The sequence below is a fragment of the Aulostomus chinensis genome, chromosome 7 (assembly GCF_037954235.1).
Source record: "Aulostomus chinensis isolate RoL2024-O1b breed Wild chromosome 7, RoL_Achi_v1.0, whole genome shotgun sequence".
Taxonomy (NCBI): Eukaryota; Metazoa; Chordata; class Actinopteri; order Syngnathiformes; family Aulostomidae; genus Aulostomus; species Aulostomus chinensis.
The window spans coordinates 21,230,501-21,253,321 of record NC_141326.1 but is presented as its reverse complement, the minus strand read 5'-3'; the positions used below and the strand labels follow the sequence as shown (position 1 = coordinate 21,253,321).

The 22,821-nt window shown below is 41.1% G+C and overlaps 1 protein-coding gene across 6 annotated transcripts; it reads right to left on the bottom strand.

The window, feature by feature from the left end:
* Nucleotides 1-97: 97 nt before the first annotated feature.
* Nucleotides 98-21,478, bottom strand: myrf (myelin regulatory factor). Of its 6 annotated transcripts, none has more exons than XM_086209182.1 (27): nt 20,973-21,478; nt 12,656-12,746; nt 12,232-12,531; nt 11,681-11,742; nt 10,973-11,195; nt 10,765-10,865; nt 10,485-10,599; nt 9,303-9,498; nt 9,143-9,219; nt 8,572-8,682; nt 8,353-8,491; nt 7,842-8,042; nt 6,821-6,929; nt 6,521-6,630; nt 6,276-6,436; nt 6,097-6,169; nt 5,927-6,009; nt 5,753-5,821; nt 5,575-5,658; nt 4,782-4,849; nt 4,596-4,670; nt 4,289-4,519; nt 4,077-4,170; nt 3,679-3,741; nt 2,366-2,471; nt 2,180-2,254; nt 98-2,049 (listed from the first exon to the last, which is right to left on the bottom strand). In XM_086209182.1, exons 1-27 carry the CDS (start codon nt 21,016-21,018, stop codon nt 1,969-1,971), a joined length of 3,144 nt encoding a protein of 1,047 aa, XP_086065308.1. In that variant the 5' UTR covers nt 21,019-21,478; the 3' UTR covers nt 98-1,968. The 6 variants fall into 6 exon arrangements, with proteins under 6 accessions (XP_086065308.1, XP_086065303.1, XP_086065304.1 ...); XM_086209177.1 differs by having other exon boundaries at nt 8,386-8,491; XM_086209178.1 differs by having other exon boundaries at nt 8,401-8,491.
* Between the last annotated feature and the right edge of the window lie 1,343 nt (nt 21,479-22,821).

Below are 22,821 nucleotides of genomic sequence, written 5' to 3'. Positions count from 1 at the left end.
TGATCAATAGTTGACTGCCATCTGTCGGCCGAAATGAAGAAGTGATTCTGCTCTTTATCCAAGAGACAAAAACGCAACCAGAGATTGAATCACATATTTATTCGTGCTTCCGTAGTATTACAGAATATTCTTGACAAAAGGCTTTAAAAATGTGATGACAGGTTTGGCTAAAAAGTAAAGTAGTGATACCAAATAAAGTTGGATATCAAGTGTTATGGCATATTTACTTCTCAAATAATGGTACAATTAGAAACATACTGTATGTGTTTGTGTGTGTGTGTGTGTGTGTGTGTGTGTGTGTGTGTGTGTGTGTGTTTATGCTTATCACATCGTTTCTCCAAAAGCTAAATGTTAATATATTATTGATACAACAAACAATATGAACTATAAAAACCATATGATAAAACACATTGGATAAAAATGAGCATCAGTTTTTAACAAAATTAAGCTATACACTTATAATGCAGTTCTACAAGAATATTTGAAACCAGTTGCACTGGACAGAGTGAAAGCAGTTCATATATATACAGTGCAAAAAGTGCTACAGTGGTTTCATTATGCTAGCTGGTGCATTATAAATAAGCCAAAAAGGTACACTACTCACTGCAGTGAAGTCATAATTATTATAAAAAAAAAGCATTGTACAACATCCTCATATCATGATAAATTCCAAATATGTTTGTTTGATGGCTGTTTTTCCTATTTGATATTGATTTTGAAACACATCGATATGAGGGAAGGAATTCAAATTGAAATGCAATAGAAACAAAAGTGGCGTGAATTGGGAGAGTAAGACGAATGCGTCGAAATCAAAGAACATCTCAAGAAAAGCAACATTAAACATTTGAGATTCAAGTTGTTACATCACTCTGGAGTTTCTTAATTTTATCGATACAAGAATTTTTTTTGACACCAAGAGGAATACATGAGAGTCTAGTGCATATTATTTCTCTCACCTTAATATTCAATCATTAAAATGAAATTTCCAAGTTGAAGTTGTGCTGAGATGCTAAGTGAAATGATTGGGCATGCACTTTAAACGATACTTTTACTTTTACCAGCATTCAGTCCAGTTATCAAAATACAGTGTCAGTGTTTCCAGTGTTTCTTGAAATATTCTCATCTGTAAGAGTCCACTACAAGCATCCTTTCATTTCCAGTGAATGTTTACTTATCCAGTTGTAATGCACGGTATCATCCAGTGGATCTGCTGAAATGAGCTCGATGTGAGACGTTCACATGTATCTCTGTGTACTGCTTCACTTCAAACTGTGGAAATGAGGGTTTTTGTGTGGATGCAAAACCTTTTCGACGTAACAAGTTGATGTTTCATCTGTGAGATATAAATGTATAATATTTCCTCCTCTGTACAGTGTTCAGTCAGATGCTCAGCCTCAAAAGTGGATGACTGCAGAGGCCCAGGATTTGACAGTGTAGACTACTGAGGTATATCCTTAATGCAAGTTGCAACCATTCACAACATCGAATTACCTCTCCAGTGTATAAAAAGTGTTTTTGCTTTACGTTAACAGTAGTTTCAGTGTACATACACAGTTATCTACAGTACCCAACATGTTGTAAGCTGGTTTATCCTTAATTTCAAAACCCAAGCGAAGCTGAAAGCAAATATAGCTTAAGTACACTACAAATTCATGGGCAATATTTAACAATAGTGATTAATATTGACAGAACACAGTTATTATCAGTTAAAGTGATTTAAAATTGACACATCAATGGCAAAAACAGTGTTTTTTTTTTCCAACTCCACTGGTCACAGCAAAAAAGAGATGTCTTAATGCATACATGCAGGATTACAGAAGGGACAGCCATATATAGTTTGCTCTCTATGAATTTCTTTAAAAATTTTGTACAATAATGAGACCTATCATCTCACAACAGCGAACACATGGAGCCACGAAGGAGAAACGTGGTGCGATGCGAAGACACGAGAACATGGCGTCTTTTCCCTCACACACAGCTGCTCTGAATGAGAAAATGGTAGTCTGAGTATGAGGAAGTCTCTGCGTCGGTGGCACAAGTCACTTCATCCTGTCATTGAAAAGCACGCAGAGATAAAAATCCTTAATCTACTCCACCCAGTGACTATACTCAGAATAATTACTACAACAAATATCAAAGAACACAGAGCTAACACATAAGTTTGTCAGAGTTCACTCACAGACAGGGAGATGCGGAAGTGATAGGCGATGTCCTGGAAGGACAGCACAGGCACTGACCACAGGTGACGAGTCCCCTTGGAGAAAATCAAACAGTCAGTGAATGAGGAAGTAGAGAAGTTAATAATATTACAAAGGCACAGAGGGAAATATATTAGGTTTTTATGATTAAAAGTAACCTTATTTACCTTTGTTGTTGTACTTGGTCCACCGTAGAACTCTGTCTCTGTGTGGTTGGGGCACAAACGTCCCCTGGTGGCTCTACATTGTCGGACCCACACGCTCTTCGTGGACCTGAAATGAATTGAATGTTCAAATACATCCTCAAGTGTCGTGTACAGATGCAGTTGAGATTCTATTCTATTTTTTTGCATCTATTTTGCATTTTTTTTCAACACAGGTATTATTTACGAATAAAATAGAATTTATCTTTCCCAAGGAGGAATTTGTTTCGGTGTTGCACTCATAAAACTGCCTCCAAAATAGAATGTACAGGGCAGACTGTAGCAATTCAACACCAACTACTCATATTGCACACTCCATATACTGCACACTACACATAGTGCACATGAAAATTAGTCATAAGAACACCATAAAGCTACAGTACAACCCACACAGCCAACAGCAGTGATATTTAACATTTAAACTAAGTTACACGCAAATGAGTTAAGCATTCGTTACATCTGGGTACTCTTTATCATCAACCTAAGAGTAAAAGCTTGTGCATGGAGAGTATGAGACAGTTTTCTCTGTGCCTGTTTAAAAACAGACATGCCGCTCATATACGGACTGGAGCGACTGGTGTTTACCTGATGCAGTCTGAGTCAACACAACGTTTCATATCAGCTGTGAATGACAACACAGACGTTCACCATAAGCATCCCAGGCTAAGGTATCATCTAAATGAGTCCAGCCCAGAACCACCTGCTCTGGTTTTTTTCCACATTTAAAATAAATGGTTGACACCACTGGACAAATCTCCCTATCTCATTGAAATGAGCTGAATTATTTTAGTTTTAAAGCACTAATGGATTTTTAGTGAAGTGCCCTTGAAAGAACTCCATTTATACTATGAATGCACCACAGTTGCATGTCAACATTACTGTTTCTTTGTCAGTGTCATTATAAGAATTCATTGTTTCCCCCCTCAGTTTGTCACAGCTGAATACTGACTCCGTTTTTTCCCAGGCCTCATGTTACCTCGAATGGGGAAATATCTAGTGAGGCCTGCACAATGGCGAATGTTTGTATAAAGCAGGAGCACTGATTAAATATTTTGAACATCCAGCAAATGCGCATCCACAAAAAGATGAATAGATTCAGTTAGGTTAGCACTCGATTGTAGTCACTTAAATGGAAGAGCGCTGATCGAACACTGTCTCGGCTTTTTTTTTTTACATCATTAGAGCAAAAAATGTTATCCTTTCCACACATCAACTTGTAGAATGTTTTCCATTCATAGTTATGTTACTTATACAATTACATATGTAATCATACTCACGTCATGTGCAAAGTGATTTGTGATACAGACAAATTTCTGCTTCCATGGAGGGATATTGTGTAGCTAAAATATAAACAGGGAAAATTAGCATCAACACAAAACTGCACAATAAGTATAACAGCACAGAAGCAGAAGAAAAGAAAAATTATGAAATCAATGATTCAAATGAAAATAACAAATGCAGCTGCTCTGATAATTGACCTGAATGGTTTATCCGTACGAAAACTTTGTGAATTATGGACTTGCTCCCTACTGCAAACAACAATTCAGCAAATGTTGGAATATTTGGGGAACTGGTGATGGAATACAGCTCACAGACAACGAGCACTGACGCGGCTCTTTATTAACCCTCATCCTATCTGTCACCTGTGCGATGTCATTTTAAGATTAAACAGTACCTGCAGCTCTTAGGTGTCACGCATCGTTGCGCTGTGATTTCTTGATTCGTCTCCACGATATGCAGACTAGTCAGAGGTGGAGCTGAACTTCCTCCTGAGAGATGTAGAAGAAGAGCTTTGTTTGCTGTGGTCAAACAAGTGGATTTACTCTGTTTGCAGATTGCATGTTAGGTGTGAGGAAAGTGCTGTGTCTCCTGTGTTTGTGGGTTTACCCTTTGAATGGAGACTACGCTGTCTGCGTGGTGCTGGCTGCTGGCCTCCAGGCAGACGGTTGGTAGTTCCCACTCCATCCAGATCTGTAGATGCAGGACGTTTGGACTTGGCAAAGTAGAGGGGTGCTGAGGTGTGACTCAGGCGGTTTCTATTGCGGCCGTCCTTGTCCAATATTCTGGACTTGGCCTTCTTATTAATAGTCCCTGTTGTGGGGACCAGAGTGTCTAGGTCTAGAGAGGAGAGATAATTAGCCTGAGGATAATCATAACTACAGGACAATGTCTTTTTGCGCTGTGGTTTTCTTACCTGCTGCTGATTGGTTGGTACTCAGGGTCAGAACTGTAGATGATTGGTTATTTGTAGCTGTAGTTGAACAGCAAGCTGGAAGATTTTCAAATGACACACTCGGATCAGACCTGAGTTAACTGGACTCTTTTGCCTGAGTGAGCTCATAGAAATGTCAAGAAATATTTGACACATCACTTAGCTCACCTGGTACCGGGGTTGTGGAGAGTGGAGTAAATGGACTCTTGCGTGAGGATCCCAGTGCAGCTCTGGACCTGCTCCAACCAAATGATACAGATGAGTCGGAGAATGCTAGTGGAGCTAAAGGTGCAATTAAAGGAACACGCTATCTTTTTGGGAAATGCACTTATTAGCAATCCTCCCCAGAGCCAGACAAGAAAATAGATGCCCTTCTCTCCTATGTGTGTGCGATAGGGAGCAGAGACAGACAGAGACCAGCTAACTGCTAGTTAGCCTTGCGCAATGAAGTCTTCGAGTGCACTTTTCGCCAAAATGGTCCCTATGATATTAGACAATTTTAGAATAAGATACATTGCCGGACCTGCTTTCCAAGTGATTCCACCCAGCACCTCAAAATTTCAGTCAAAACATCAAAACAAATTGGCAGTCACAGCTACAAAGAACCATGGCTGACTTTGTAAGAGAGAATGATTACTTTTAGATGACTCAAGATCCTAAACCTGATCTTTTAAATGAATTTTGACGGAAGTATGCTAACATAAACAACCCACTACCTTTTTTGTGCTAAGCTAACTGGCGGTCACCTAACTCACTCTTATGGCACAAAGAGGAAAGAAGAGTACCCATCTTCTGCTTCGGCTCTAAGAGGGATGGCAAATAGGCATCTTTACTCAAAAGTTTTCACGTTCCTATAATGGCCAATAAATGTAAATGAAGAGGACAAAAAGAAACATCCAAGTAATCTCAATTAAACGACTGAAGAAGCAGATCAGAAAGTAAAAGAAGGTATACAGCATACCATGAGCAGACAGGTGGACAGAAAGTAATAGTGGCAGTGAAAACAGGCATCCAAGAGATGTAGAGAACACAGGGAGAAACATAGCTACAGAGGGTAGGAACAGATTAAACAGAGAAAGATTAAAAAGAAGTACAGTCATTCTTTCACCGTGAAAATCTGTTTGCCTCAAAGTACATACCCATCTTTCTCTGTGACATCTCCTCTGTGGTGAAGAGTCAGCACATAAAGGACGGACATGGAAATGACACTGTAGGGGCATAAATCCAAATCCAAAATGCGTCAATTGCTGTTATAAAACAAATTGGTTTCTTATTTTCCACACGTGGTCACTCGAAGAGAGACTCAGTCTAACCTGAAGGCCATGACGATGACAAGAGCCAGGATGGTCCCCTGCATGAACCTCTGACTGATGCAGCCTTGATCTGGAGGTGAATTCTGCACACGGTAATATAAAAGATCTACAACCTGCTGCTCAATAAATTACTTTTTGTTTTTTGCACACACGTGTGCATCATCACAGACCTTGCTCCCCGGTTTTACTGTCTTCTTCTTGAGTGGGCCACTTCCTGTCCGGCTGAAATAACTCCCTGATTGGCTACATAACCAAAAAAAAAAAAAATTAATTAATGAAATGTTTTTCTTATTCAAGATTTACTCGGTCAGTGTGTAACACTCCAGACATGTGCGTCACTTGCTCTCACCTGACCGTGCCTCCACTCACGGTGCTCTTCATGCTGTCAAGACGCCGCAGCTTGGCCAGTTTGCGGCTCCAGCGCTCCAGTTCATCTATACGAGTCTCTAGGTTGTCTGTCAGCTTGCAGAGCTCCTTCACGGCTCCCACATTCTCCATGAAAATACGATCCTTTGGAATTACAGATCTAAGTTGTGTGTATGTGTATAAATTGACTCTCTGGGTGTACAGTTTGTCTAGGTTATTGTTCAGTACCTTGTTGACAACCAACAGGTTGGGAATGGTTTCACCGTTGGCACACACGATGTCACCCCCCTCCTTTACGGCTTCAGGTAAGATCTGCTGAACCTCCTGGGCGATCACTCCTGCAGGAGGAAGTCAGAGGATTTGAAGTGAGAAAGAGCAGTAAAAGCAGGACGGCAAGCACAGATGCAGGAACCAATATAAGACACACCAGATATTAGGACATTAAATATGATATACAGAACTCAACAAAATGAGATGATGAAGCGAACATTCATGTTGAATTATTCGTGAAGATGCACAGTTTGTTACCAGTCTCTGCTGTGTTCTCTATGCCCACGGTGGCAGCAAACTCTGGCTTGTACTGATAATGGACCAGCCTCATCTGAGAAATCCGTTTCAAATTGTCTGTGGTGTCCACCTACACACAGACAGATGCACATGCAAATGGGATGAAAACAGGATGCTCATGTTGCAGATGAAAATGACTGGGTCAACAATGAAGAGAGGACACTCAAGACCTAAGAAACAAGCAAACCTCTTTGGAAATACTCTAACCTGCCATCCTCTTCCAGGGGAAGACAGGAAGATGAACACCCTTCTTTCCTCTGTAGGTGCACGAATCAAGTGACAGTGAGTTAGCTTAGCGCAGTAACTGGTCGTGAAGGGTAACTGTTAGTATACCTAAGTCAAAAGTCATCAGCTATCTAAGTTTCAGGATCTTGATTTGTCAATAAGTATTCATCCTGATCCTCTCTTACAAAGTAGGCTATGATTAGCAGTAGCTCCTCTAGTCGTCAACAGTTGTCAAATGATTTTTTTGTGGATGTTTTGAGGTGCTGAGTCAAATCTCTGCTGTCAGTCAGTAAAGTACTTGCTCTGATTCTAAAACTACAATATGGCATAATTCTACATTTTTATTTAGTATTTTTTTTGTTACACACAACCTTTTTTATATCAATACAGGCAAAGCCAATTTTGGAGGACAGTAAATTCAACTTTCTACAGAAGTATGCTAACCTGCCCATCCACTACCATTCACTGTGCTGAGCCAAGTAGTGGTAAGACAGTCTCTGTGCGTCTACAGCAGGCCAGAGAGGGGAAGGGTGTCTAACTTCTTGTTTGGCTCTGGGGAGGAGGATGACAAAGAAGCATATTTCCCTTACAGTTGGTGGGTTCCTTTAAACTGAACCATCATGGAACTGCGCAGGGCATTTGGGGTGACATGATACATGATGAAAAGCACATGCTGATCGACTGGAGTCACACCCATGCACACACCCGCACAAACGCACACCCATATACATACATACACACTCAGTCTCATCCTGACCTCCTGGACATTCTCTTTGGCCCTGATGTCAGACGGATGTACAAGGGAGCCCATGACTTTCACATTGCCGTGGACAACAAGGGCCTCATCCGGCCGGTCAGTGTTGATGCCGACTCTGCCGTGGTGGTAGACTGAGTCAGGCAGCTGTCCTCGTTGCCACAGCACCTCATTGTCATTTTCAAACTGGCCTGGGTTGGACGCCTGTGACAGCGAAACATAGGAGAAGGTGCAGACCAACTGTCGTTCAGATATTAAAACAACAAGCTAAAAAAATTCCATTTTATAGCTTAAAAATTCTCGAAGTTTATTGAATGAGGCACTGGAATTACGTAAGACATTGTTTAGCTTTCCAATAGCTCTTTTCAAAATTCTTAGGCTTATGTAATAATTGGGATCACAGCCACACAGATAAAAGGCATGGAGGGACAGAAAAAGGACAAGATATCAATCGTGTGACTTTGAAGTGCAGAGAGTAGTGTAGGGAAGATGAAGAGAAAGGTGTCACATTCACAAGGGAAATGATTGCTGTAGGAGGCAGACAGACATGGCCAGACGTTACCCTGACGATGATCCTCTCAGACACGTGAGCAGCCACAGTGTAGCTCTGACTGTGGGACTGAGCGTGCAGCGCCACCACCAGCATGAAGTACCTACGAGGACAAAAGCATCATTGAGCTTTGAATGTAACCAAACTGAATAACATGTTTATGCGGGGCTGCCAGTCTGTCACCTCTGGTCAGGGTTTGGTTTGCCCTTCTTTCTCATGTTATTTGCTGTGGTTTCGCTGAAGTGGAGCCGCCCCACTGTGACCTTTGTGACCTGCTCTGGGGGCAAGGTGACCCTGGGAGAAAGAAAAATCACTGAGTGCCATAAATTAGCATTTTTGAATGCCTGGATCTTTCATCTGCAAGTCAAATGTTTTTTTTATTTTGAAATAGGTTTTTGGAAAAATGCGTAATATATCTAGAAAATGTTTTTACATATTTTGTTCTACAGCATGAAATACCCCAACTGTGAATTTTGAAGCTTTTATGTGTGTTAAAAGAGGTGGCATGAACATGCTGAATATGAAGAAGAAAAGAAGAAGAAGAAGAAGAAAGATGAAGCTAATTGTGATTTCAGTGTTTGCAATAATCCAAAATCCACTGTAAAAATCCTATTGCATTTTGGTCGAGGGAACCCATGGTGATGGAAACTTTCATGCTGGCCTGCAAAAATACAACGTCCCTGCAGCACTGTATTAACCAAGGGTTGTAAAAACCTGCGCCTGTAGCTTACATCATATCTGCATTAATACTCACAGCACTGGCTTGAAGGGTCTCTTGCTGCGGTCAGACTGTGACTGCTCCACGCTGATGGACTGATTCATGGCCTCTACCTACAAATGCGAAGACAAAGAAACACTGAAGACACTGTGGGATCCCCATGATCACTCGTGTTCACCATACGACCGTCGCTCACTTTTACTCCGTTGAGTTTCAGATAGAAGCAGTCTATCGGCTGCAGGCCTTCACTGGTCTTGATGTACTTGGGATCACCCAACATCCCAATGTACACTGTGACTTGGAAATGGTTCTTCTTCTGGCAAACAAAAGCATCATCAGCCAAGGAGAAGTTGAAGCCCTTGTCAGCGTCAACACGGTAGGTTGTCATTGGACTAAGGAAAGAAAAGAGATTTGGATACATAAATAATTAGATTTTAACATATCATCTGCTTATGGGAGGTGTACAGAGGAAAAGATATTGCAGGATGTGGAGAAGTCTTGACTCTATTTCAGGGGTCCCTCCATAACTTAGGTCATATGTTTGGACTTTGGTGAATAAATTTAAAATTCATAATGTGTATATAGATAGATAGATAGATAGATAGATAGATAGATAGATAGATAGATAGATAGATAGATAGATAGATAGATAGATACATACATACATACATACATACATACATACATACATACAAAATATAATTCAAGTACCTCTTATCTAATCTAAACATTTATAAGAATTAATTTATCTTTTGTCTTGCTACAACAGAAACTACAAAGGGGTGATTGGATGAGATTTTATTTTGTGTAAACTAAGTGAATTTCAAACTATCTCAATGGAACTATTATCGCAAAAAAAGGACATATATGTAAAAACAAATACGCTCAGTACCTCAGCCAAGGAGGTAATATTTACAGAGGCGTTTGTATGTCTGTTTGTATCATCATGCAAATACTATTAGGCCAAAGTTTAATCAAATCTAACTCCAATGAAAACCTTCTGTCCTTTAACGTAGGTGTCGTGTGAGAAAAGATTCATGATGGGTAACAAAGTAGTTTTGATACCATATCTCCAAAGTCCGGTGAGATCATTTTAACCTTCCTCCCTGTATCTTTTATTTGCTCCATTGCAAAAGTCGGTGTACATGTATTTCTCCTTTTGCCCCCTCCTCACATTGTCCTTCTGAGCCGAAACCCTGTGCTGCATCACTCCCCCGCACAGCTCACCTCTGAGGAATTCATAAACCTCTGCAACCCTACTTTTCACTGCCAATTCCACTGTATTTTTTGTTGAAATAACTTTTTACACAATTATCTTTCCTTTTACTGTCAAAATAAAATGCTTTCCAAAACAAATTTTAAAAAAAATTGCACCCACAGCTCTTTGCAGTTTGCGTCATAAAGTTGTGTCCACTTGTTCTGCTGGTGAGGTTGCCACTTAATGCACTGATAGTTTGGGTCCAGGTAGCTGTTGTCTGCATCCTGCATTAAACCTGTGATGGACAGTTTGAAATATCAGCTTTTAATAAGGTTAGATGAGGGACTACAACCTCCAACTGCTGTTCTCTGAATGTCTTTATCTGTGCCAGAGGTATAGTTGGGTAAGTAGAGCAGGTAAGCCAGAGGAGGTGAGGAAGAAAAGAAAGATGCCTGCCTACCTGGTTCTTGTTTGATGATACCTGTGAGGATTTGGGAATTGAGGGTGCTGTTGGGTGAGTCTGAGTGCTTCCTCTTTTTGGCCTGGTGAACAGGGATTCCGCTGGGTGAGAAAATAGAATTGTTAATTCCAATCATTACTTCTCTTCCATAGAAACACCACGCCCCTCCCTCAGTGTTCCCTCCCTCTTTGGTACCCTTGTAACTCACTCCTGCCCCTGAGGGTGCTGCAGCAGCTGATGGAGCATCTGTGTCTGCTGCATGTCTCCACCTCCACTTGTGGCTGGACCGATAGGATACTGTGATATTATGGGCTCAGGCTTCAGGTACATATCCCGATGCATGCTGGGATAGTGCCCGTGAGGTGGGAGAGGTGGTGTTGGAGTCATGTGACACATGTTCTCTGGTGTCATGGTCCTGATCATATGAGGATCTAAGAGACAATGATAATAAATAGCAGGATCAATCCTTAGAATCAATCTATTTAGTACTGTATGTCATCCTCCCACACTGCAGTTTGCGCCCGCTTGCAGCAAACCTTGGCAAAAGGTATTTTCCATTGTTTCAAGCTGGAGAGAAGCCCATCAGATAACACTTGCCCACACCTTCTTGCAAGACCAACACAGGTGTGTGAGCCACAAGAATGACTTTGACTACCATTGTTGTTCAACTCGAGTTGTAATGTTGAAAGAAGACAAACATGCATGTATCCACTCCCCACTCACCTTTATTAGTAACTTTATTTCAGAAAATCTAACTTGATAAAATCAGTCGGACTTTCTTTATGTCTATTTGTTTGAACACAGATGTAACGATTGACAGCTCTATTCAATCAGAAAACTGTTGCTTCTAACGATGTGTTCTCTCTGTGTACTTTCTCACACTCTACGTTAGAGGAGAAAAAGATGTGGCACTTACCATTCACCTGCTGAGGAGAGTACGGCTCTGAGCTGGAGTCTGGCGGAGACTCAGGAAGGGTCCTGAAAACACAAAGGGCAGTTACACTTTTAAATCAAATAATGTAAGACTTCCGTAATCATATGCATCTTTGAAGCAGTAGCCCATCATTCCTGACATTCTGAGCAGTCAGTTGTTTATTCTTTATTTCCTAAAATGGATCAAATCTCTTATGGGATCAGTCCAAAGGTTTTTACAGAAGATTTTTTTGTTGTTGTAAGCTGTAATTTGACTCCCTTTGTGTCTGTTATCAGTCTCCCTCCGCCTCCTGACAAGCAAATGCTTTATTTGTATAAATAAAGCTTGATCAAGATTCCATAATAGACTAGTAGCAGGGTGTGTGTCTGGTTTCGTTTCACACACACTCACACACACACACACGCACACACAGAGGTATTCTATGTTATCTTTTGACTGACTACATCTACATATTTTACATGAGGGGCCTTTCTGATTTCAATTGAGCCAGCAATAAGCACATTACACATCTACCTCCTAAACACTCTGCTCACCCAGGAGCGTAATGGCCTCGGTGCTCAGGCTTGACGTGAGCCTGCTGCTGCTGCTGCTGGTGCTGGTGCTGCTGCTGCTGCTGGTGCTGCTGCTGTCCCAGGCAGGGGAAGCTGTGTCGGAGGCCAAGGGAAGGACCTGGAGGGTAGGCGTTCTGACAGTTAGAGGGCCCAGGCGGTGGGGCTCCTTGGCGTAGTGGAATAGGGGGGCTCACACCACACACCAACCCCCCAGAGGAGGACACTCCTGCCTGGGGAGATGAGTAATTTGGTCCTGGGGTGCTGTGGACCTCTGAGAAACAGCTGGAAGAAAGGAGGGGAAACAAGGGGGATTAGCCTTATCAGAAAAAACAAATTCCTTTGTAAGGACTTGATCTGATTGGGTGATGTTTTGACGTTGCTGGGTTGGTTTGGAGTCCCTACTGACATGTCAGTGCTATCGTCCTCCTTGCTGATGTACTCTTCCAGGATACTGGTGTCGATGTTGGCTGGCTCCAGAGAACTGGTAATATCATGACCTGCGATAAAGAGAGGGTGAGGAACACAGAGGGAAGATGGAGAGCATCTGGGAATTAGCAACAGGAATATTTCAGCACACACGCGACCAAAACGGCGCTTAGTTTCAACATAAGCTCATTTCATAATGAGTTACACAATTTGAACTGTTCTGTTTTTTTTCTGCATGTCACAGAGAATTTGATCACATTGAATAAACATAATCAAGACAGTTTAAAAGAAAGAAGTGATTTGCTTACTGAGGATTGAGGTTACAGGAGGGACTGGCAGTCCAAGTATGTTAGAAGTCCAACATTACACCACACGCGAATGAGTCATCACCTCTGACTGGTTACACATATAGATTGGAATCACCCCAGTTGACCTTTACTGTTTTTTTTTTTAACCTCATTTTCCCTTTTCTCCATTAAAGACAACATCAACAGCATAATTACTAAACCAGTTATTTTGACCCTAAAGTACACTATCTAATTCACATTCATGATCAAGATCATCAATATGCTAGTTATATTTGTCAATATATGTATCAATGAATCCAATTTTATTTATGAAGCTCAAAATCACAAGGCAGAATTTGCTCGCTATCGTGTTTCCTTAGACCAGATCAAAGAGGACCCCTCAACAGAGGAAACTATTCCATATATAGAATTTGTCGTGATCGTCTGGGATATTGGGGTGATTTAATAATTCCATCCTTCACCTCAGGGTCCCTTTTCACCGTTTGACGGCCAAAGCCTCTCAAATCCAAAACACATGACCTCATTAATTCTTTAAAACACCAGAACAAGCACTTGCCTATGCATGTATTTATATAACTTTTCCTCGATAAGGAACATGATGAATATTTAATTCATGCAAAAAAGAGTGTTTATATGTGCGGAGGGGGTGACACAGAGGGTAAAGAACTTTTATAAACTGAGTAGGCTACCAGCCCGCGTCTCCTTCTTGTTTTCTGACTCACACACTCTTGATAGATTAAGCAGCTACTCGGGAGGGAATGCGAGGAATTTTTGTGTTAACATAGGGAAAAAATGTATCCTTTTTACTCTTTTTTATCCTCCTCTAAGGCTCCCACCTCCAGAGAGCCACCAGAAGTATCACTTATCAGCATTATCGTCACATTATCGGCTTTTGCATCCTTCTCCATATGTACAAAAAATATATTCAAAAATTGCTGTTAAATGAGACAGTACACAGCAGCGTAAAGTAAGTCATCAAACCCATAAATTACACCACCTGTCTGTTACGGTCACCCTGAAACTGAACACAGTCAATCCTCACATCCCAGTTTTCCTGTGGAAAATAACGTCCAGATCCAGCACGTTTAGACTCTCTTTGCTGGATAGAAGCAGATGGTTAATGTCTCTTAATGCATGCCAGTACAAGGAGAGAAAAGCAGGATGGTTCCCCTTAAACAAGATCCAGATGTGCACCCCACCCACAACAGCCGTAAATCTAAGCTGGCAGGCCTGATAACGTAAAATAGAGAGCTGGAGGGAGAGTGGAGGGTGGATAGATGGAGGCTGAGGAGAGTGAGGGCAAGAAAGACAAGTTTGATGTCCAAGGATGGGATGATAGAGGGCGATGAACACGAAACAGGGCTTTATTCAAGATCACCCTTATGTCCAAGTCCAAGTTCAAGTCAAGTGTGCCAGAAGTGAAGACATAAATTAACAAAGATAATGAAAATCTTGTTCAAGACTTATTGTGTTAATTGAAATGAAACCTTTCACTGATCCAGTGGGTAAAAATGTGGAAATGATAAGTGAGGTCTAATCTGAGGTCAGGGACCAAAATTGGTCATCCACTACTCTAGTTGGAGCCATCAGGCTGATTACTGGCTACAACTATTTGGAATATTTCTGGAAATACCAGATGTTTATGGGCGACATGACTCAGGGGTAGAGTGGCCGTCTAACAACCGAAGGGTTGCTGGTTCGATCCTCGACCCCGGTGACCATGTCGAAGTGTCCTTCAGCAAGATACTGAACCCATAATTGCTCCTGATGAGTAGGTTGCTGCCTTGCATGGCAGCCTTCACCATCAGTGTGTGAGTGTGTGGGTGAATGAGACGACACTCTAAAGTGCTTTGAGTGCCGCGAAGGTAGAAAAGCGCTATATAAAACTGTGTCCATTTACCTTTATAAAATGATCCATATAAATCACAGTATAATGACAAGTATTTATACTTAAATGTTTCCACTTCATGCAAACAGTAAAAATAATATACTTTCTAAAGTACAAAGGGGAACAGAAATGTTCTTTTGCTGTTACACTTTTCTACTCATCTTTCCACGATATATCCACGTCGATGTTAGCCATACTACTTCCTTGTAAGTACTATATTAAGTTATATATCTACTACTAAGCTGATAAAAAAATGTAACCGTTCAGTTCATCACACTGTAGGCTGAAGTTAAAATGAAAAAAAAATTGTGGGAATAAAGGCTTTTTTTGGTGAGTCACAATCACAGGAGGTAACGCCTGTAGACGTCGTGACAGAAACTCAAAAGCAAAAGAGGAGAATCGGCCATTTAGACTAGCAGATTATCCACAGAAATGGCTCTGTTTGTACTGTGCTGCCTGTGTAACAAGTGGCAGCTTAAATCCTGACGACGCACCGCTGACGTAGGTGGCGCGCACGTCTCTGGTGTGTTTAGGACATGAGACAGTCTTTGCCTCGGCTGATTAACATGTTTTGACCCAGCCCAGCTGGTCGAGGCAGATGGCCGGCCGCCTCGGGGAGGTCTTCCCTTGCCACTGTAGCCAAGTGTTTCCTCACAAAGGAATTTCTAGACCTGTTCGTTCTGGATTTGAAGATTTAACATTAATTATGGGTTGGTATGGTATAAATGAAACTGAACTGAATCTAATTTAATCTTTTCTGCAACTTGGAAATACCTTCATCTACTAAACTATTAAATAAATTAAAAAGATATTTTGAGGGTTTACTGTGTGGGAACAGCCAAACGGAAACATAAATTAAGGCTCTTCTCAGTGGATCAGTTAAGTTTAGATTACTGTCAACTGTGTGTGTACGTTTCCCTGTTCTCGATGTGTTTCTCTGTCCAGCTGTGTTCAACAACGAACAGTGAAATGATTGTCAGACTAACTTCGATACAGACTGCCCTTTTGAGAGATTAGGAGTGTGTGTGTGTGTGTGTGCATCTCTGTGCGTATGTGCGTGTACACCCGTGCATGTGGATGTGTATGGATGAGTGTGCGTGTGATTCCACCATTCCATCAATGCCTGGGCTGTCAGCGGAATAATAATCTAAACTGAACACAAAACCTCGAGTGTGTGAGCCACATGGCCTTGAATCATCTAATTTTTAGATTAAAGCCAATAAAACAAACCTTAGATATTCCAGCGCTGTGTGATGGGTGAAACTTGACATTTTGAAAGCAAACCTCAATTCTTAATTTCTTTAGCACGTATGTTTGTTTGCCTCACAATAAGATTCTGCAGATACATACGTGTGTGTGTTAATTATTAAGGACTGGACAGTAGTAACTTTCTAAGGAAGAACAAAGTCCATTTGATCATCAAACATTTCGACCAGAGTCAAGTTGGTTTCTCATCCACATAACCACGCACACACTCTTTCAAAGGCCATTCACATTTTTGCTGAAAACAAAAACTTGCCAGACCGTCCATCATGTTATATAACAGCAAGCTGCCTGGTTCATTGACAGTCTTTGACCTGGATTATAAAGCAGTTCTGGGAAAATGATCTTCAAACCCGAACTTTGAAGCTAAATTAATCAGTGCGTATGGACACGAGCAGCTATTCAAAAAAATCCAGTCAAAGGCCACAATGAGTTAAATCTAACATGGGTACAAATGTTGAGGGAAAAAACACATCAAATCTACTCTAGAACGTGTTAGACAGGTCTGATCAACAAAACTATGCATTACATGAGGAGAGAAACTATGACACAGACATCAAGAATATGAACAGAGAGCCCCTCATCATGTAGGGACCCGTACAAATCTAGAGAGAAGCGGAGTGGACAGCGGGGCCGAGTACCTGCGCGTAGCCAAAGCATGTTGACGTCCTTGAGATGAAAACACCTGAAACAGAAGATGAGAAGAACAATTCCTCTCTATTTTTCACATGTTTCCCTACTCGGGCTGAAAGGCTTTCTTCTGCAGACCTGAGCGTTGCAGATCAGCGCGACAAGATTGTGTGTGTGTGTGTGTGTGTGTGTGTGTGTGTGTGTGTGTGTGTGTGTCTGCGCATGCATGCCTATGTGCATAGACATAGTGTGTGTGTGTGTGTGTATGTGTGTGTGTGTGTGTGTGTGTGTGTGAGAAAGGCTGGGAGAGTGTTATAATGAGGATTATTCCCCCAGTCATGAGAAAGGGCTGTACCAGGCTACCACACACAGCCCTCGTCGCTCACAAGCACTGGTCGCACCGGTGGACCTGGCTCAGGAGATTAGAGGAGTGACAGGGCTGGGACCTGGACGCACAGCTATGACAAAAAAAGGAAAAAAAGAAAGAAACACGACAAATGTGAGGTCGAGATTAAGAGCGAGACACAATTAGGTGGCGGGAGAAGTGATGAAGCAAAGACAAAAGAGACACAACAAGGGGGGAAAAAGAAGACGACGCAAGGAAAACAAAGATTATTGAAGCAAGAGGAAAAGAGGGAAATACAGGAAAAGAATTTGGCAATGACAGAATTTTTAAAAATTGAAAAGTTTACATAAATTACTTGAAATTATTTATTTTTAACAGCTGAATTCCAGGAACATAGCAAACACACCCTCACAGAAACAAAATAATCAAGATCAGAGTCATCAACTCATGAACAACCTTTACGGGGGGGGGGGGGGTGTTGTTGGCAGTCGCCACTGATGATAGTGAAGTACAACGAAAACTACAAGCTACGGTAGATGCGAGCACCTTAAGCCTGGCTGCCCTGAAACAATACATTCCTCTAAAAGCAACTCACAGTTTCAGCTGTAAATCAAGGAACCTGGCAAACGCTCGACTGTTTCCAAGATGGATGACAGCCTTTCCATCTGTGATTCATGACTGCGATGGGGAGTGCAGTGGGACTCAATAGGAATTTTGATATAGAGGCATGAGTAATGAGCTGTAATGTTTTCAATGGTATACTGAGTCAGAATGTGATAAATACAGCTCTATAAATGCCAGTGCTGTTCAGGCACTAACTTAAAACAGTTGGAAGCATCGACTTTCATAGAAATCCGCTGCAGATAACTACAGTGCTGCTCCTAGCTGTTTATCTAGCTCCACGGGGTAATGAAAATGTTGATGTGGTGGAAAATCTTCATTAATGCATCAACTAGAGGCATAGATTCATGAGTTGACATTGTTTACAAGCCTTCATGGTTTCCAGGAGATGTTTCCCTATTGAGATTGGCGAGTTCCTCAATTTTCTATTAGGTTTACGACTGAAACCGTTGGACAAACTATCATATCATTCGTTGAAACAACTCATATCCTGCAAATTTTCATCACTTTGGCAACATGCAACAATCCTAAAAAGGTCAAAATGTCATCTCAATGCCACAAGAAGAGTTATTTCATATTGTGATTATGCATGTGTGTACTCTTCATTTAACCCAGTGAGCAGAGAGCAAGAGACACTGACAGGGGTATTCACCTAACATACATGTGCATAGTGGTGAGGAAAACCAGAGGACATGGATAAAACCCATGCAGACATGGGGACAACACGCAAACTCACCCTAGACCTGGAACAGTCAGGACCTTGTTGGGAGAGACAACAGTGCCACAACTACTCTAGTTTACAACCTGAAAAACATGAACCAGTTCCATCAACCTCAGCGACACGCTGTGCAAAGCAGACTTGCATCTCTAGAATTATATGTGAAATCAAAAAAAGAGAGGATGACCTCACAAAGCAGAATAAGTTTGAGTCACAACAGCTCTAAAAACCATGTGCCTGCAGCGCTGAAACAATGACACAACACGGTTAATGTTGTTTTGTAGATCTGAAAACTTAACCCTAGTTATTTTGTGTATTTGTTATACATTTTGGCTTTAATTAATATGATGTTTATTTCAAGGGATAGACTAACAGTCCTTTTTTTTTTTTAGCATCACATCATAAGCGCCTTCTTAGGCTTCTCAATTGTCACTGTTTGATTCATTTGTTCTGTGCAGTACACAAACAAACGAACACCATGAGAACTCAGCAACTCTGTGGTGTGAATGCTTTAATTTCGGTATTTGGTTACTTTGTACTTTGACAAATATGATGTTTGTATCAATTTATTTAATTCTCTTTTTTGGCTGTTATTCATTAGTGTTGACGTCATAACTTCTGTCCCTTATTTTAAAATTCCACTTGTGATTCCTCCCGGCCTCCACATGGGTTCATCACGGTATTTTTCCTCAGAAATCTTCGGAAAACTGAACATGAATGTTTTACTTCCACCGCATTTTTAACTGAAAATCTGAATGCGGGCAGTTACATGTTACAGTTTAATAGAGTGTTTAGTTGACTTAGGATGGGGCATCACCTACTTGAGATAACTCAACACAGCAGCAGTAAATGTCACTACCCTTTATATGTGCAAGAAAGTGTGTGAGCAACTGTTTATTGTCCGCGTGAGTCAGAGATGAGAAGGTCAAGTTTTTTTTGGGGGGGGGGGGTGGATGGCGGAGGCTCTCTCAACAAGCGAGTCTGCTCTATCTCATCTCCTCACCCTGTCTGCTCTAATGGAGTCAGAGGGAGCGACAGAAGGAGCAAATACCAAGGAGAAACACCAGCCGCACATCATTGTGTTTTAACAGCCACCAGGGAATGTACACTGTGCATTAGTGTGAATGTATACATATTTCAGTAATCCCATTAAAACACAGTTTAGCAGATCCATTACGGTGATGTGTGCACAGGTGATGGCAAAGATAAACATGGACAATAATTGGATCATAATCAAATCTAAAAAGGTTTTTTGTTGTTTTTTTTTGGGGGGGGGGGGGTCCCACGTCTTTGAAGAAAGAGAAAACTAGATAGTGATGATAAGACCACTGGCAATCTGGCAAACCAATACTCGCACAAAGTGCAGCACAAAGCCTCAAAATAGAGTGTCTACTATTACTTTTCATGGACAAGTTGACATTTTAGTCCAAGCAAGAGGGGCTGACATAAAGCCAAAGTCTTTCTTACTCCCAAAGCAAGAATGTAAACACACTAAATTCCTGTCAAAATAGCATGGAACATCTGACAGTCATGGATGGCTGTGTACAGAAGTTAACACTCTGTGTACATTACAATAAAATGTTAAGTTCTCCTACTGATAACTTATTACACACTAAACAGCAGTGTGTGTTCTCATGTGTCCTTGACTTCTGCTGGGCACTTGACATTCAAAGGAAAATGAAAGGGAAAATATAATTGGTGCGGTGGGACTTCCTGCTGTAGATCATTGAGTGAATATACAGAGTGTCTAATTTGTCACATGTGAGATTTATTATCGAAAAATGACAAATGGGATAAAATTGATCTCCAATTCCGATTGGCTGAATTCCCTGAAGCTCCCGGACGTCGGTGTACTTTAGGAGCCTGATGAATTAAAGACGGAATGCAGCAAAAACTGTTTTCTTTCTTTTTACATGTGGACAAACTCACACCTCAGCTATGTCAATTATAACCTTCCCACTTCATCATCAGGATTTTTGTGGATAAACGTACACCTCTACCTTAGTGAAATGAAGTCACCAAAACAGAACTGAATGAAGTCCCATTGCTCACGTCCGCCTCACACGCATACATTGTGTCACACTACCTTTACAAAACACACCATTTATCTTGACTTGAATTCCTGCACCCTTCCAACCCCTCACCCTCCTCCACCTTTGTTCCCTCCAGGATTCCCAGTTTATCTGTTACCCATCACCAGCACTTTTGCTCACTGCACCCATTAACCCTCCAGCATGCTTTAGGTTCTAAGATGAAAAGCCACGAGACACGTGAAGAAGAAAAAAATAAAACACTGATCAGTTACAAATATGAGGTTATTTTGGTATTAGTTGTCCTTTAAATTGCAACATTCTGAGACAGTGTGCAACACCTTTGGTAAGACTGGAATTTGCTGTTCCAATAACTTCTCGTCAAAAGTGGTTGTGTAAATTGGGAAAATCACACATCTACTGAGTCTTCTGCATGCTGAGGTGCAACACTTCCCCGTGTCAGTACAAAACAATTCAAAGTGAGACTTCTTACCCTCAAAAAATCTCTGTAACGCTTCTGTTTCATCTACCACGTCCATCCTAGCGGGTCCCACATAAAAAATCCATGAAAGTCTCCCCCTGTCCGAACGAAATCAATTCGGATCGGGGAAACTTTCACAAGTACATCACAATCCGGATTACAAACGAAGTAACTTCGTGTTTAAATTCACATAAATCCAACGCTCCTTGCTCCCGTGAAACCACCTGGGCTGACGTCTCTTACAGCCGCCAATTACGGGAAAGGTTTGTTTTTTAACTATCTAACTTAATCCACAAAAAAATATGTCGAAGAACTCCCCCTCAGGCGCACCTTGACTTCAGCTCCCAAAAACCGCATAATAATCTTCGCCAAATAAATCATCAGTGTCTACAGCGCGGAACAAACACAAGGGAAATATATTTAAACTCGTGTGCGTAAACAATGCGTAAACTTGATCCCCGACGAGTCCTCTGCCTCTCCCTGACAGACGGGATGTGTGTAGCGGAGTCAGAGGAGAGGAGCTGAGGCAGGTGAGGGATGTGCGCCGAGCTGCTGCAAAAACATCTCCGGACACACACACACACACACACACACACACACACACACACACACACACACACACACACACACACACACACAAAAAGTTCAAGTATCAGTTTGGACGGGAGTCTGTCTGTTGTGCGCACTTGGTTTACGTGACTTTTGGAAATGTATTTTAAATAAACTTTTTTTTAAAGAAACATATTTTCTAAATGATGAAATTATTCTGCTCCTCTCTCGAACCCGGTTCATTGTAGACACTTAATCTGGGTCAAACACTCCTCCTAGGATTAGGAGAGAATTATTCTTTGCACTGGCCCTCACTGCACTCGTCTTCCTTCCTACGTTTCTAACTTTTTATTCTAGCACTCAGTCGTCTCCTGCCTGTAAAACATCAAGTTCCCCATCTGAGAGGTTTACAAATTTATTCAGGATTTTCAGGATTAGACCAAGGTGAACCAATTTTCCTGATTATTTTGTTTATTATGGTTTATTTACAGATGTTTATTTCATAAATGTTCGTGTTTTTTATTGTTTTTTTAATAGTTTATTTAGGTGAGATACCTTTATAAACCTCTGGGGGTTGTTTAGTCTCACCTGCGCTACATGGTCCATTTGTTGTGTTGGCTTTGTCAAATTCTCTCATTATAGAGCAAATTAAAAAAAAAAAACAATCAAAAGCTCAGAATCATGATTCTAGCATTAGTATTTCCTGAGGCGTTCCAATGAATTTAACAGGCAGCTTCTTTTTAACCATTTCTTTGCTCTGTTATTCTTATTGGAATTCTAATTTTTTGTTTGATGTTTTTACCATCTTCAAATGCAAATTTTTACCTAATCTTAATGTTGTATTGATGTAATTTTATTTCTGTGCCCTGCAATTAGCGAATCTACATGGCTCTTTGTAAATAAACTCTCCTTTTTACACTTTTTTAAACAACTTGCTTCATTTGAAGGTTTCTCCATCTGCATCTATTAAAAATAACTGCAAATTATGTTCTAAAAAATCCTTACTGACAGTGGTGACAGCAAACACACCATGATATGTCCTTTCAGGAGCCATTTACAGTAAATGAAATTGACTCGATATCTTTATGACATAACCCACTAGATTCACACATCAGACTCGTTTCCATGAGAGGCAAACCCCGCCTCCGTGGTCACCGTGTCTCCAGCTTTACTGCGACGTATATATTCTCAATTTCATCTACCAGCAATCTAAAAGTAATTTACTTTTATCCATTTTTGATGATTTCAAATGCATCGATAGCGCCTGTTTTAATTCCTTCATCTTCGATAGCAACAGGAGTGTTTTGTGTCA

Excerpts from the sequence above, each read along its gene's own strand:
- myrf (XM_086209182.1), bottom strand. The coding sequence starts at position 21,018 with ATGGACGTGGTAGATGAAACAGAAGCGTTACAGAGATTTTTTGAGG. Across the intron at positions 6,170-6,275 it reads GTGAGTGGAGGCACGGTCAG|CCAATCAGGGAGTTATTTCA; the intron begins GTGAGAGCAAGT and ends TTGGTTATGTAG. Across the intron at positions 2,050-2,179 it reads ACTTCCGCATCTCCCTGTCT|GATGAAGTGACTTGTGCCAC; the intron begins GTGAGTGAACTC and ends TTTCAATGACAG.